This window comes from Triticum urartu, chromosome 5, assembly GCF_003073215.2.
Source record: "Triticum urartu cultivar G1812 chromosome 5, Tu2.1, whole genome shotgun sequence".
In the NCBI taxonomy this organism is placed as follows: domain Eukaryota; kingdom Viridiplantae; phylum Streptophyta; class Magnoliopsida; order Poales; family Poaceae; genus Triticum; species Triticum urartu.
In genome coordinates, this window is record NC_053026.1 from 461,900,107 (window position 1) to 461,916,665 (window position 16,559).

The 16,559-nt window shown below is 43.6% G+C and overlaps 1 protein-coding gene across 1 annotated transcript; it reads left to right on the forward strand.

Annotated features, from left to right (window-relative positions):
* Positions 1 to 9,989: 9,989 nt before the first annotated feature.
* Positions 9,990 to 16,450, forward strand: LOC125509843. The gene is made up of 15 exons (XM_048674870.1): positions 9,990 to 10,317; positions 11,725 to 11,852; positions 11,940 to 12,011; positions 12,088 to 12,201; positions 12,835 to 12,903; positions 12,992 to 13,048; positions 13,477 to 13,530; positions 13,613 to 13,675; positions 13,775 to 13,837; positions 14,037 to 14,201; positions 14,292 to 14,447; positions 15,449 to 15,529; positions 15,617 to 15,678; positions 15,783 to 15,919; positions 16,212 to 16,450. Exons 1-14 carry the CDS (start codon positions 10,122 to 10,124, stop codon positions 15,874 to 15,876), a joined length of 1,374 nt encoding a protein of 457 aa, XP_048530827.1. The 5' UTR covers positions 9,990 to 10,121; the 3' UTR covers positions 15,877 to 15,919; positions 16,212 to 16,450.
* Positions 16,451 to 16,559: the final 109 nt, after the last annotated feature.

The following is a 16,559-nucleotide window of genomic DNA, read 5'->3' on the forward strand; positions in this document are numbered from 1 at the left end:
TCTTGTATCTTCATAGTCCAGGAGTCCGGCTGAAGGTATAGTCCGGCTATCCGAACACCCCCTAATCCAGGACTCCCATAGTGGGAGTTCTTAAGTAATATGATTAATTGAACTTAAATTTATCATGAACTTAGTACCTGATAGTATCTTGCTTGTCTATGTTTGATTGTAGATAGATGGCTCGTGCTATTGTTCCGTTGAATTTTAATGTGTTCCTTGAGAAAGCAAAGTTGAAAGATGATGGTAGCAATTACACGGACTGGGTCCGTAACTTGAGGATTATCCTCATTGCTGCACAGAAGAATTACGTCCTGGAAGCACCACTAAGTGCCAAGCCTGCTGCAGGAGCAACAACAGATGTTATGAACGTCTGGCAGAGCAAAGCTGATGACTACTCGATAGTTCAGTGTGCCATGCTTTACGGCTTAGAACCGGGTCTTCAACGACGTTTTGAACGTCATGGAGCATACGAGATGTTCCAGGAGTTGAAGTTAATATTTCAAGCAAATGCCCGGATTGAGAGATATGAAGTCTCCAATAAGTTCTATAGCTGCAAGATGGAGGAGAATAGTTCTGTCAGTGAACATATGCTCAAAATGTATGGGTATCATAATCACTTGACTCAACTGGGGGTTAATCTTCCTGTTCATAGTGTCACTGACAGAGTTCTTCAATCACTGCCACCAAGCTACAAAAGCTTCATGATGAACTATAATATGCAAGGGATGAATAAGACTGTTCCCGATCTCTTCGCGATGCTAAAAGCCGCGGAGGTAGAAATCAAGAAGGAGCATCAAGTGTTGATGGTCAATAAGACCACCAGTTTCAAGAAAAAGGGCAAAGGGAAGAAGAAGGGGAACTTCAAGAAGAACAGCAAACAAGTTGCTGCTCAAGAGAAGAAACCCAAGTCTGGACCTAAGCCTGAGACTGAGTGCTTCTACTGCAAGCAGACTGGTCACTGGAAGCAGAACTGCCCCAAGTATTTGGCGGATAAGAAGGATGGCAAAGTGAACAAAGGTATATGTGATATACATATTATTGATGTGTACCTTACTAATGCTCGCAGTAGCACCTGGGTATTTGATACTGGTTTTGTTGCTAACATTTGCAACTCGAAACAGGGCCTACGGATTAAGCGAAGATTGGCTAAGGATGAGGTGACGATGCGCGTGGGAAATGGTTCCAGTCGATGTGATCGCGGTCGGCACGCTACCTCTACATCTACCTTCGGGATTAGTATTAGACCTAAATAATTGTTATTTGGTGCCAGCGTTGAGCATGAACATTATATCTGGATCTTGTTTGATGCGAGACAGTTATTCATTTAAATCAGAGAATAATGGTTGTTCTATTTATATGAGTAATATCTTTTATGGTCATGCACCCTTGAAGAGTGGTCTATTTTTGATGAATCTCAATAGTAGTGATACACATATTCATAATGTGGAAATCAAAAGATGCAGAGTTGATAATGATAGTGCAACTTATTTGTGGCACTGCCGTTTAGGTCATATCGGTGTAAAGCGCATGAAGAAACTCCATACTGATGGACTTTTGGAACCACTTGATTATGAATCACTTGGTACTTGCGAACGTGCCTCATAGGTAAGATGACCAAAATGTTTTTCTCCGGTACTATGGAGAGAGCAACGAATTTGTTGGAAATCATACATACAGATGTATGTGGTCCAATGAATGTTGAGGCTCGTGGCGGATATCGTTATTTTCTCACCTTCACAGATGATTTAAGCAGATATGGGTATATCTACTTAATGAAGCATAAGTCTGAAACATTTGAAAAGTTCAAAGAATTTCAGAGTGAAGTTGAAAATCATCGTAACAAGAAAATAAAGTTTCTACGATCTGATCGTGGAGGAGAATATTTGAGTTACGAGTTTGGTCTACATTTGAAACAATGCGGAATAGTTTCGCAACTCACGCCACCCGAAACACCACAGCGTAATGGTGTGTCCGAAAGTCGTAATCGTACTTTACTAGATATGGTGCGATCTATGATGTCTCTTACAGATTTACCGCTATCATTTTGAAATGTGTCTTCATAGGATACCCAAATAGGAGAAATGTGTCTTCATAGGATACCCAAAGGAGACTGTTGGGTACACCTTCTATCACAGATCCGAAGGCAAGACTTTTGTTACTAAATTTGGAGTTTTTCTAGAGAATGAGTTTCTCTCGAAATAAGTAAGTGGGAGGAAAGTAGAACTTGATGAGGTATCTGTACCTGCTCCCTTATTGGAAAGTAGTTCATCACAGAAAATAGTTTCTGTGACACCTACACCAATTAGTGAGGAAGCTAATGATAATGATCATGAAACTTCAGATCAAGTTACTACTGAACCTCATAGATCAACCAGAGTAAGATCCGCACCAGAGTGGTATGGTAATCCTGTTCTGAAAGTCATGCTACTAGATCATGATGAACCTACGAACTATGAAGAAGCGATGGTGAGCCCAGATTCCGCAAAATGGCTAGAAGCCATGAAATCTGAGATGGGATCCATGTATGAGAACAAAGTGTGGACTTTGGTTGACTTGCCCGTTGATCGGCAAGCAATTGAGAATAAATGGATCTTCAAGAAGAAGACTGACGCTGACGGTAATGTTACTGTCTACAAAGCTCGACTTGTTGCGAAAGGTTTTTGACAAGTTCAAGGGATTGACTATGATGAGACCTTCTCACCCGTAGCGATGCTTAAGTCTGTCCGAATCATGTTAGCAATTGCCGCATTTTATGATTATGAAATTTGGCAGATGGATGTCAAAACTGCATTCCTGAATGGATTTCTGGAAGAAGAGTTGTATATGATGCAACCAGAAGGTTTTGTCGATCCAAAGGGAGCTAACAAAGTGTGCAAGCTCCAGCGATCCATTTATGGACTGGTGCAAGCCTCTCGGAGTTGGAATAAGCGCTTTGATAATGTGATCAAAGCATTTGGTTTTGTACAGACTTTTGGAGAAGCCTGTATTTACAAGAAAGTGAGTGGGAGCTCTGTAGCATTTCTGATATTATATCTGGATGACATATTATTGATTGGAAATGATATAGAATTTCTGGATAGCATAAAGGGATACTTGAATAAGAGTTTTTCAATGAAAGACCTCGGTGAAGCTGCTTACATATTGGGCATTAAGATCTATAAAGATAGATCAAGACGCTTAATTGGACTTTCACAAAGCACATACCTTGACAAAATTTTGAAGAAGTTCAAAATGGATCAAGCAAAGAAAGGGTTCTTGCCTGTGTTACAAGGTGTGAAATTGAGTAAGACTCAATGTCCGACCACTGCAAAAGATAGAGAGAAAATGAAAGTTGTTCCCTATGCTTCAGCCATAGGCTCTATCATGTATGCAATGCTGTGTACCAGACCTGATGTGTGCCTTGCTATAAGTCTAGCAGGGAAGGTACCAAAGTAATCCAGGAGTGGATCACTGGACAGCGGTCAAGAACATCCTGAAGTACCTGAAAAGAACTAAGGATATGTTTCTCGTATATGGAGGTGACAAAGAGCTCATCGAAAATGGTTACGTTGATGCAAGCTTTGACACTGATCCGGACGATTCCAAATCACAAACCGGATACGTGTTTACATTAAAGGGTGGAGCTGTTAGTTGGTGCAGTTCTAAACAAAGCGTTGTGGCGGGATCTACATGTGAAGCGGAGTACATAGCTGCTTCGGAAGCAGCAAATGAAGGAGTCTGGATGAAGGAGTTCATATCCGATCTAGGTGTCATACCTAGTGCATCGGGTCCAATGAAAATCTTTTGTGACAATACTGGTGCAATTGCCTTGGCAAAGGAATCCAGATTTCACAAGAGAACCAAGCACATCAAGAGACGCTTCAATTCCATTCGGGATTTTAGTCCAAGTGGGAGACATAGAAATTTGCAAGATACATACGGATCTGAATGTTGCAGACCCGCTGACTAAGCCTCTTCCACGAGCAAAACATGATCAGCACCAAGGCTCCATGGGTGTTAGAATCATTACTGTGTAATCTAGATTATTGACTCTAGTGCAAGTGGGAGACTGAAGGAAATATGCCCTAGAGGCAATAATAAAAGTTATTATTTATTTCCTTATATCATGATAAATGTTTATTATTCATGCTAGAATTGTATTAACCGGAAACATAATACATGTGTGAATACATAGACAAACAAAATGTCACTAGTATGCCTCTACTTGACTAGCTCGTTGATCAAAGATGGTTATGTTTCCTAACCATAGACATGAGTTGTCATTTGATTAACGGGATCACATCATTAGGAGAATGATGTGATTAACTTGACCCATTCTGTTAGCTTAGCACTTGATCGTTTAGTTTGTTGCTATTGCTTTCTTCATAACTTATACATGTTCCTATGACTATGAGATTATTCAACTCCCGTTTACCGGAGGAACACTTTGTGTGCTACCAAACGTCACAACATAACTAGGTGATTATAAAGGTGCTCTACAGGTGTCTCCGAAGGTATTTGTTGGGTTGGCATATTTCGAGATTAGGATTTGTCACTCCGATTGTCGGAGAGGTATCTCTGGGCCCTCTCGATAATGCACATCACTCAAGCCTTGCAAGCATTGCAACTAATAAGTTAGTTGCGAGATGATGTATTATGGAACGAGTAAAGAGACTTGCCGGTAACGAGATTGAACTAGGTATTAAGATACCGACGATCGAATCTCGGGCAAGTAACATACCGATGACAAAGGGAACAACGTATGTTGTTATGCGGTCTGACTGATAAAGATCTTCGTAGAATATGTAGGAGCCAATATGAGCATCCAGGTTCCGCTATTGGTTATTGACCGGAGACGTGTCTCGGTCATGTCTACATAGTTCTCGAACCCGTAGGGTCCTCACGCTTAAAGTTCGGTGACGATCGTAATTAGGGTTTTTGTGTTTTGATGTACCGAAGGTTGTTCGGTGTCCCGGATGTGATCACGGACATGACGAGGAGTCTCGAAATGGTCGAGACATGAAGATTGATATATTGGAAGCCTATATTTGGATATCAGAAACGTTCCGGGTGAAATCGGGATTTTACCTGAGTACCGGGGGGTTACCGGAACCCCCCCGGGGGTTAATGGGCCTACATGGGCCCTAAGGGAGAAGAGGAGGGCCGGCCAGGGCAGGCCGCGCGCCCCCTCCCCCCTAGTCCGAATAGGACAAGGAAGGGGGGGCGGCGCCCCCCTTTCCTCTTTTCCCCTTCCCCTTTCCTTCTCCAACAAGGCAAGAGAGGGGAGTCCTACTCTCGGTGGGAGTAGGACTCCTCCAGGCGCACCCCTAGGGCCGGCCGCACCTCCCCCTCTCCCTCCTTTATATACGGGGGCAAGGGGGCACCCCATGACACACAAGTTGATCTTCGTGATCGTTCCTTAGCCGTGTGCGGTGCCCCCTTCCACCATATCCCACCTCGGTCATATCGTAGCAGTGCTTAGGCGAAGCCCTGCGTCGGTAGAACATCATCACCATCATCACGCCGTCATGCTGACGAAACTCTCCCTCAACACTCGGCTGGATCGGAGCTCGAGGGACGTCACCGAGTTGAACGTGTGCAGAACTCAGAGGTGCCGTACGTTCGGTACTTGGATCGGTCGGATCGGGAAGACGTACGACTACTTCCTCTACATTGTGTCAACACTTCCGTTTCCGGTCTACGAGGGTACGTAGACAACACTCTCCCCTCTCGTTGCTATGCATCACCATGTTCTTGTGTGTGCGTAGGAATTTTTTTGAAATTACTATGTTACCCAACAATACGCATGCATTATTGGTTGTTGCATTGCTTGGTGATGCATAATTCCTTGTATAAACTCTCGTGAAAGTGATTGTCATCAATTACCAAAATGGGGGAGATTGAAAGAACATGCGGTGCCCCCATGTTTGGTTTTGGTAATTGATGACAATCTCTATGGACTAATGGTTGCCTTGAGTTATATTTGAAGGTTTTGTCCATAGGCTTTTCTTGGAGTATATGTGTTGGTTTCAAGAAGAGTTTGTGTCGACCAAGGTGCTATTCAAGGAATTATCCAAAGATTGGTCATTTGAGAGTTGAGCTTATTGCAAGCATGTCTTCAAGGGGAGAAGTTTCAGAGAGTTTTGTGGAGAAGTCTTCAGAGTTTTCTCCTTGCTTTGGTTTTGTTCCTAAGCATTTGCATCTCGTACGCATGCATTATTGGTTGTTGCATTGCTTGGTGATGCATAATTCCTTGTATAAACTCCCATGAAAGTGATTGTCATCAATTACCAAAATGGGGGAGATTGAAAGAACATGCGGTGCCCCCATGTTTGGTTTTGGTAATTGATGACAATCTCTATGGACTAATGGTTGCCTTGAGTTATATTTGAAGGTTTTGTCCATAGGCTTTTTTTGAAGTACATGTGTTGGTTTCAAGGAGAGTTTGTGTCGACCAAGGTGCTATTCAAGGAATTATCCAAAGATTGGTCATTTGAGAGTTGAGCTTATTGCAAGCATGTCTTGAAGAAGAAGATTGTTTGATCATTCATGTTTACCTTCAAGGCATCATCCAAATGAAGAGAGTTGGAAAGAATCAAGGTTGATCAAGACTAAGTCAAGAGTGAATCAAGTTGGTCAACACATAAAGCGTACACGATGTACAGAGGGATCAAGTGATCCCATGGTATGGTAAGCATTGTCCATTACGCTTTGTGTACTAACCCATGGTCTTCGTGGGAGTTCTTTGTGGGGTTAGGTTGCGGTGTGCAAATTCAAGTGAAGCATCACGAAGAGATCAAATGCTTGAAGCTTGCCGTCCATTATGGTGACAATGGACTTGTGAAGATGTGCGGAAGAGTGGCTCACCCATAGTGGAGTATTGGGGAGCAATCAACTAGTCTTCATCGAGCCAACACAATCAAGAAAGGTGGTCCAACTTGAGGGAGTCAAGATCGTCATCATCTAGCTCAAGTGAAACATGTGCAAGGCAAAGGTTTGCCCTTGATAGGTTTTCTATTTTACTGGTCTCATGATGGTAGTTGGGAGACCGGGTCATAGGATCGATTGCCGTACTATCAAGGGGGGCTCTCGATGAGTAGCTTGATCGTATCATTCGTAGAGAGATCAAACCATTGCATCCTTGCATCATCTTTCTTGGTTCTTGTTTGGTTCTCTTTGTGATTCTTAGAGCTTATGGTCATCTTGATGACAAGCTTGAGTTCATCGAAAACGGAGTTCGCATGCATCTTCTATGATGTTTTCGGTATTGGAGGTTTTACCGGTCTTTTCCGAGGAAGGGTTCTCACCATTTTCTTATGGGCCTTTTCTCATTTTCTTCTTATTGATATTTCTATCAATATTGTGTTATTAGATTTCCAACAAGCTTGGTTTCGTTGAATTCGGAGTCCGTTTGCAGAAGTTATGGCTGTTTTTGTAAAGGCTGCAGCGGTACTACCGTGGCTAGAGCAGATGTAATTTTTTACTACCGCTCCAGAGCAGTACTACCGCGGCTCCTGAGCGGTAGTACCGCTCCGGACCAAAATCTCGTGTTTTGCTCAGCGGAAGTAGGCATGGAAGTATTTTTTTGTACCGTTACCATTTGCGGTAGTACCGTGAGGACGAGCGGTAGTACCGCTCTGGCGGTTCTACTGGCCTTTTGCCTCCTCGCTGTTATTTTTCAAAGGGGTACTTCCGCCCTAGCGGTAGTACCGCTCCTTGGAGCGGTAGTATCGCTCTGTGCAGACTGTGAGCATAACGGTTGGATTTTTTCCCACCTATAAAAGGGGGTCTTCTTCCCCAATGAACCCAATCTCTTGAGCTCATTTTTGCCCCCATTGTTGACCTTCTTTGAGCTTGCTAACTCTCAATCCCTCCATGGATTCTTGATAGTTTTTGAGGGAAAAGAGAGAGGAGATCTAGATCCACATTTCCACCGATCACCTCCTCTTTGTGAGGGGAACCCCTTGGATCTAGATCTTGGAGTTCTTGGTGTTCTCCTTCTTGTTCTTCCTCTCATTTTCCTCCCTAGCATTAGTTGCTTTGGTGGGATTTGAGAGAGAAGGACTTGGGCACTCCGTGTGGCCTTGCCATTGCATTTGGTGCATCGGTTTGAGTTCTCCACATGATACGTGGAAGTTACAAGTTGAGAAGCTTATTACTCTTGGGTGCTTGGTACCCTTGAGCTTGTTCCTCTTGGGTGTTTGGGAGCCCTAGATGGTTGGTGGTGTTCGGAGCTCAATCATTGTGGTGTAAAGCTCCGCGCAAGCGTCGGGGTCTCCAATTAGGTTGTGGAGATCGCCCCGAGCAATTTGACGGGTACCGATGACCGCCCCCAAGGGTTGCCAAAGTGTACGGATTCGGTGACCTCCCCCAAGGGTTGCCATTTGTACGGGTTCGGTGACCGCCCTCAAGGGTCCCTTAGTGGAATCACGACATCTTGCATTGTGCAAGGGCGTGAGGAGATTACGGTGGCCCTAGTGGCTTCTTGGGGAGCATTGTGCCCCACACCGCTCCAAACGGAGATTAGCATCCGCAAGGGTGTGAACTTCGGGATACACCGTCGTCTCCGCGTGCCTCGGTTATCTCTTACCCGAGCTCTTTACTTATGCACTTTACTTTGTGATAGCCATATTGTTTCTTGTCATATATCTTGCTATCACCTAGTAGTTTATCTTGCTTAGCATAAGTTGTTGGTGCACATAGGTGAGCCTAGTTGTTTTAAGTTTTGTGCTTAGCAAATTAACCGCTAGGTTTATTCCGCATTTGTTCAAGCCTAAACCGTAATTATTTTAAAGCGCCTATTCACCCCCCTCTAGGCGACATCCACGATCTTTCACCCTTGTCCTGCCCCGGCCGGGGAGGCAAAGGGGATTGCTATCGTCACCCTTTCTCCCGGTTTATGTGAAAGAGAAAAAGTGACACACATTTTGGATTTTCGGTCGGTGGTTGGTTGAGCCAAAGAACGTGAGTCACCTTCCTTAAGTCCGTTATTCCTCAGTAGCTCAGTGGTAGAGCGGTCGGTTGTTAACTGGCTGGTCATAGGTTTGAATCCTACTTGGGGAGATTTTATTCATTCAAAATTTGAATTGATAGTTATAGCTTTTCTGACTAACGACCATTGTCCTTCTCCATTTTTTTTCTAAAGACGCAATAGAATCGTTAAACGGGACATCAAATGTGGGAAGTTGATTGTAGGATTTCTATTCCTCACTCTCGTATAGGTGAACTTGGTCCGTTCAATGAAAAGGGATAAGAAGGATCCACTAGGAATGAATGGAAAGACTGGGGTAGTATCTTCATTAGCCGGAAGGATTAGTCTCCACTAGCGTAATTCGAAGAACGAACAAGAAAAAAATGTCTTTAGGTAGGAGGATGGATGGATGTGGTCCAATGGCTAAAGCTTCGCCGGCTTCTTGTAGACTGTCCCCCCGGTTAGGCCAGGTGGGATGATAGACTTTTTTCCGTCACAAGTGAGGACTCAGTCCTTGGCAAAACACAAGGGGGAAGGAAGATCTTCACTCACTCATTAAGTAAGTGCGTGCGGTGAGACCCAAAACAAACGAAGGGGATGGAGGGAGACCGAAGAGGGAACAATTGTCTTGAATGCTATGCTGGGATCAACAGCTTCCAGTGTTTTCAAAATGAGTCGGGCAGTCAAGATGTGAATTGACATTAGTTACGAAAGGGGGAAATAGTTCAGTTGGTTAGAGTGCTGGTTTGTCACGCCAGATCATATAGCAAGCTTTATGTAATATAAGTTTAGAAAGCTCCAGATCCGATGCCTCTTTACACCTTTGTTCAATCCTCAACAGAAGGCCAATAAGAAAAACTTTAAAGGGAGAAGATGCTCTAATTTTGTAAGCACCTTCCTAAACACATCTTGCATTTTACAAGCCCTAAAGGAGCGGGATCCTCAGGCCCACCGGGCAGTGATACAACCCAGATGCACGCGGCGCGTGCCGCGCACCCTTGTCCCTCCCCTCCCTCGGCACGGCAGCCAGCGCCGCACCCACGTGCGCCCTCTTGAACTCGGTTGAAAAACGATCTGGGCTTGCTGCCTCCGAGGAGCGAGGCTACGAGGCGAGCACTCCTATTACTCTCCTCCTTCCTTCCTCGGCCCCTAGCACTTCACCATCTGCGAGATGCGGATCCCGGGGCTGCTCGCGGCGGCGGCGGCGCTGCTGGTGCTGCTTCTCGCGGTCGCCGGTGCGGCGGCGCAGGAGGCGGCGGCAGCGGGGGACGTGCGGCCGGAGGAGATCGCGGCGAAGGCGAGGGCCCAGGAGGAGGCGGTGCTCGCGGCCGAGCTGGGGCAGCTCAGGGCGAAGGTCGCCGCGCTAGGTGCGTGCGTCTTGCTCCGCTCGATTCGGTTCTGGGGAGGGTGGGTGTGGTTGGTTGGGATTTCTGATGCTGCTTCGAGCGGCTTCGCTGGGGTTTGCTAGGGTTTTGGGGGCAATTTGGTCTGGCGAACTAGGCGCTTCTGCGATTTGACGAGATAGGGGAAGGATTTGGTAATTAGTGGACATATTGGTCGGTGGCTTAGAGAGATTGTGTTAAGGCCGCTGAATAGGGATCCATAGATGCAGGCTAGAGGAAATTCTTCAGGCTAATTGGTGGCAATGTTGGGCAATAGCTTCGTTGTTGCTCCTCCAGTCCTATGTTTTTCGTTTGTCGCTGAATAGAGAGCCAGTTCTGCCATTTAGTCTAACTGGAATTCGCCATGGAACCAGTGCCCCTTGCTTGAACTACCATTGAAATGCATGAAGGAGCTTGTAGCGTTAAGAACACAATTACTCCGGTTTGGTTCAGTTGGAGGTTCTCCATGGGCATGTCTTTGGTTGAAACAGTTTTTGTTACAATGTGAAACAGACGGTGTCAAGTCACTTGAGAATTTTGGGAGAATTGATTATAACCCCCCCAGCTCGTGTGCCTTGGATCTTAAGCCCCTTCCTTCGTCTCCCTTCCTTCTAAGCCCCCCAGTTCGGTCTTGTTGTTGCTAACTCCCCCCTTTGGCATCCTTAACATATTTGTCAATATATAACCAACCAAAGGGCATCTGATTAGACAGAACTGCTCTTCAGTTTCTACCCAGCCCCAGATCGACGCAGACCTCAGCTCAGCCGGCCGCCGCCAAGCCTCAGCTCCGCCGGTCACCACCAATCTCTACTCCAACCGGCTGCCGGGCGCGCTCCTGGCCCCAATCCATGGCCCCGCCCGCCTCCGGGTCGACCCCGCGTCTCCTGGTCGTCCGCCGCTACCGAACGAACCGGAGTGAGCACGCGCGCACCCAACTCTACTATCTCCCTTCCTCCTCCGTTTTCCCTGGCACCTAGTCCAGTGTGACGCCGAACATGGCCGAGCAAGCCATCTCTGTCTCGCGACTGACGGGACGAGCAGAAACATAAACGAACGAGCGACTTCTCTGTCTTGCGACTTGAAGAAAACATACGAGGGCGCAGTGGTCATTTCAGAATATAATTAGACTAATATATTGGATTATTAGCTTAATGAAGAGATAACTATGCCAAAGGGGGAAATTAGCAACAACGAAACAGAACTGAGGGGGTTAGAAGGAAGGGAGACGAAGAAAGGGGCTTAAGATCCAAGGCACACGAGCTGGGGGGGGGGGGGGGGTTATAATCAATTCTCCCGAGAATTTTTGTTTGAGTAAAATCATTTTCTAGTCATTGCAACATGTTTGTGCCACTTGATCCTTTCTGAAACAGTGCAGCTATTGTCACCTTGCAGAGTCGAGCATTGCAGCACAGACACTGGAGCTGAATAGCAAGGACGGCGGCATCGAAACACTGGAAAAGGTAACTGGGGAGATGTCACAGAACATTGCTACTCTGCAGAATGAGATAACTTCCCTCCAGGTGACCCATCTCGTGAAGGACAATATATTGTACTATATTCCTGCTCCCTGATAAAGCGATTATGCTCATCTGTTGCTACATATGCAGTCAAAGGGATCTATAGCTGCAAAGGAGCAGGCAGGCAAGGTCAATGCCCGGGCTATTGAGCTTGAGAAGCAGGTATTGGGTGTATGAAACGTCTAAAACTTGAGTGCAACAATTAGGATTATGTGGTTTCTTATCTTTCTTATTCCAGATTGAGAAGCTCAAGAAGGACATAGAAGCACAGAATAACAAAAAGGCGACCATGGAGGCTAGAGCCACCGATGCAGAGAAGAAGGTGCAAGAGCTGAATGCTAAGCTGGATAGAGTAAGTATTCGACTGTGGTCGTCTGTTGTGCTAATGTGCATCTTTATTTTTCTACACTTAGGTAACAATTCTTGGACAAGCTTGTAATTGCCCAATCCTTTGATAAACTCTTGTGGTGCTGTCACCGATTAAGTCGTCATTGTTGCCGTTTCTGCATTTATTACATGATAAATTTGGTATGGTTAAAAAGGAGATCGATACATTGTTACAGACTCATAGTGGGTTAACGATGGTTCATGCTGCTATTTTCTTTTTTGTATGTGATTCCAATGCTATATAAAACTTTGCTACAGCACACTTCTCAAAAGTAAGGGTAAATTCTAAAGAAGAATCTGGAATGTTTTAGCGTATTTGATGATGATACTGTTTCAGGGAAGAAAATGTTTTGGAAAACAGTGAGAATTTCCGTAGTATTATATAACAGGCTGCATGATATATTATCATCTCCTTAATTTTAGGGAGAGCTGAGCCTCATTCCCTATTAAAACGTTATAGTTGTGAAACCAAAAATGGGATAAGGCTCATATCCTGCTGTCCTGCATGACTTTCGGGGAAATCAAGGGTATATCCCTTGAATCCACCTTTTTTGTTAGGTGAATACTGTCCTCAAGTTGATAATGTTTTTTTTAATAGCTTCAAAAGACAAGCGGCGAGCAAAAGGTTAGGATTCAGAAGACTAAAAATGCTCTTAAAGCTGCAGAGGTTTGTGATATATGTGACTACAGTGGTACATTTTTGTTATGCAGTTTCATGATGCATTCTCCTCAATCCTTTGTTTTGGTGTTTGTAGGAGGAGCTGATGAAGGTGCAGTTAGAAGCAACAGCAAAATCAGAGCAGCTCGGAGAGGTAATTTTCATTCTATTGTTGTAGCTGCTGTCATGTGAATATGTCAGTAAGGTAACATGACAGATTCTAGACTGTATTAGCCTTTTCCTATTTGCTCCACACTCTTAGTGCAGTATGTCAGTGTTGTTTTCAAAAATACATTTCAAATGCAACTTAGTTGCCAGCTCAGCCTGGTGTAAACTATATGAAGTTTTACATAATGATAACATAGTATCTTCTAATCACTGAACCTGAGTGTGATGTGTATCTGTGCATCTTTGTTGTCTGGCACATGTTGTGACTTGTACATTGAGAACTTCCTGATAAGGATGATAATGACGACGATGCCTGTCATGGGTGTAATCCATCCTTCCACTTTACATGATTTGAACCTCATCTAACAAGTGATTATTGTGGCGAGTAGTTTACTGATTGTTACTTTTTGGCAGGTTCATGGAGCATGGTTGCCACCTTGGTTAGCAGCACATGCAGCTCACTATATGGTATAAGTGGAGTAGTTAACCTAAGCACTATGCCTCTTCTTACTTTGCTTTTTCGCAACACACTCATCATGTTATCATGTAGGAGTTGATGTCAAGTCACTGGAGTGAACATGGAAAACCTGCTGTCAACAATTTATTGCAAAAGGTGCCTCCTAGCTTATTTATGCTTTTATTTTGATTATGAAATATGCCAAGCTGAACACATCATGTATTTGTTTATAACCTGTCAATTAAATCACTGCAGGCATCAGAGAAAACAGTGCAGGCGAAGGAATGGGCCGAACCCCATATAGAAACTGCTAAGGCGGTAATATTCTTGTTCCTGGGATTGTGGGTCAGAAAATAGCATAGAGTTTATTTGAAATGTTAAAAAACGTCATATATGCATGTGTTTATGGCCAATTCTTATTGTATATGGATGTCATGTGAGGCAAGTATCACATGATGTTTCTGAGTTTTTGCATCTTTATTCATTTTCACTAACAATGCTTTTTTTATCATTGAAGAAATGGATTCCTGTCATTAAAGAAAATTGGGCTACTGCAAAGGAAATTGCAGAACCTTATGTGCAAATGGTCTCAGCAAAATCAGTAGAGCTTTATCAAGCATCAAAGGATGCTATCTCACCTCATGTTGTGAAAGCACATGAGCTTGCTGATCCCTATTTCCAGGTACACTAGATCCTCTTTGTTTAGCAATTGCACTTAGGCCATAGTGTTGTCATTGTAGTAAATTGATGTCGCTTGATTATATTTTTTCAGGAAGCCAAGAAGTTATCCAAACCTTATATTGATCAAGTTGCTAAGGCCAGTAAACCACATGTTGACAAACTTAAAACCACCCTGAAGCCTTACACTGAAAAGGCAGGCCAGGAGTATGAAAAGCTTCGCGACACAGCTACTTTATACCATCAGCAGGTATTTCTTCTCTTAAATTTTCTTGTTATCTCAAGTATTCCAGCTTCTCATTTCCAGTTAAATATTAATGCTTTGTTGTTTTAGACATTTTATGCTTCTGTTATTGTTAATTTTATTGTTTTGAGTTATTGAACACTTGGCTGAATTTTATTGTTTTCATATATTCTTATATAATCCTTGAGCACTGTATCTGCATTTTTCTCTGCTGCATATTGCACTGTATCATTGGTAAATTTTGCAGCCCTCTAATAGAATTATTTCATCAATCAATCTAATGAGATTTTTTAGACCTATATATATAACTTCACAGTTAGTTATAGTTTAATAATGTCACTTTGGCCTTCTGTATGGTTATTTGGTAAATACTACTCCCTCTGTTTTGACACTATGGCAGTGTCAAAAAACGTCTTATATTTTGATACAGAGGGAGTACTGACCTACCAGAATTTCTTGGAGATACACCCTCCCTCTTGTTCCTCCCCCAAGGGCGTGCACCCCAACCTTGCACAGTTCTTGGATGCCATCAAAACTGAAGCTAGTGCCTGGGTTTTGGCTTAAGCAGCTGTGGGCTGCCACTTGCCCTGCTGTAGTCGCATGTGACTGCTGCGGGAGGCTTGTAATTAAACTCCTTTTCTATCAATGCTGGGATTTTTTTTACATTTTTTCAAAAAATAAATATAAACTTTGTGCACCTTAGGTAATTGGTTGGTTCAAATACTGTCTTGATCCAGAAACTTATTATGTACTCCGTCCATATCAAAATATAAGACATTTTTTGACACTACTTTTTGTATGCTACTACTACTGCTGAATTGCTCTAACCTGTGTTGAACTGTGTATACGCTAGTGGGTGAAATAGGCTGCATGAAACAGCATCGTGGTTAACTAACCTTCGTACTTACCTTGAACGATACTACATCTCTCTGCTATTAGCAACTGCAATAAAATGGCCTGAAGATCCAAGTCATGTATCTAATAATCTAAGCAATTTTCCTTTTCAGGCTCAGGTAACTATCTTGGATTACATGCACCAACATGAATTATTAAAACAATTTGTGAATGGGGAGTTGGTGTGGTTTCTGGTAAGCACAAACTGAACTGTCAATTTATAACATGTGTTTCTACTGATTAAAATAAAATGGTCTAAAATATCTTATCTCTCTTGGTAGGCTGCTGCTTGGCTGCTTATGCCCGTATATGTTCTGTACATACTCCTAACAGAAGTCTGCTGGTCAGTAGTGTATTTAAAACGCTTCAGCTAATAGTTGCTTGGCATGGCTTTAGGTGAATTGTGACTGTACTTGTTCGATCTGAAACCTTCCATTTCTCATGCAGCATCACCAAGAAGAAGAAAATCCCACGGAGTGATAAGGGCAAAGTTTTGGTCAATGGCCATCGGAGACACAAGCGCCGACATGCAGACAAGTAGACCGTAGACTGTTTGCCTATGTTCTGCAGCACTGTAGTTGAAGGTACCACATTCTTCCTTTGTTACCAGTAACATCTGATCCAAATCCCACACTATCTAGGCCTTCTTTGTTGGCATCAAAAGGTTTGGGTCAAAGGAACAGTCCTCTTATTTTCACAAGAACATTGAAGTATATATAAGTTTTTAATTCATATTTGATACAACAGAACATGTTTTTCTTGAGCCTTGATTAATACTTCGAATATTGAATTGTTCCATACAACTGTGAAGCAAGTGCTAAATCATTCACATGTCAGTTTTGTACCGGGCCTTTGAACTCTCTTTGCACTGTGCAGATCAAGTACGATGAGGCATTATTCATTCACGACGAGTCTGCTGGATACAAATTAGGAGACGCCTGGTCCTGGTTAAATCATGTGTAATATATACCCTGAGTTATGCTGCACGCAAACCGTGTCTCCATTTTGTCCCCCATGTATTGTATCGGCCGTTTCTGCGTGATCACGTTGCTAAGTAGGGTTTACGAGGTTAAATATGCAGATATTCGTTTTAGTGGACACTTTATTATGTTGCAGCTGTTAGCGCGTTTTGAGTGTACTTGGGGCAATCCGTGCTCACAACTTCCTAACGTACGTACCATCGCTTGTCACTGAAAGTTCAGATTAAAACTATTCAACGTCGCT

What these genes read in the sequence shown, in the direction of transcription:
- LOC125509843 (XM_048674870.1), top strand. Translation starts at nt 10,122, where the DNA reads ATGCGGATCCCGGGGCTGCTCGCGGCGGCGGCGGCGCTGCTGGTGCTG. An exon ending in ATGCTCTTAAAGCTGCAGAG is followed by an intron (nt 12,904 to 12,991) that starts GTTTGTGATATA and finishes TGGTGTTTGTAG; the next exon opens with GAGGAGCTGATGAAGGTGCA. An exon ending in TCAACAATTTATTGCAAAAG is followed by an intron (nt 13,676 to 13,774) that starts GTGCCTCCTAGC and finishes AAATCACTGCAG; the next exon opens with GCATCAGAGAAAACAGTGCA.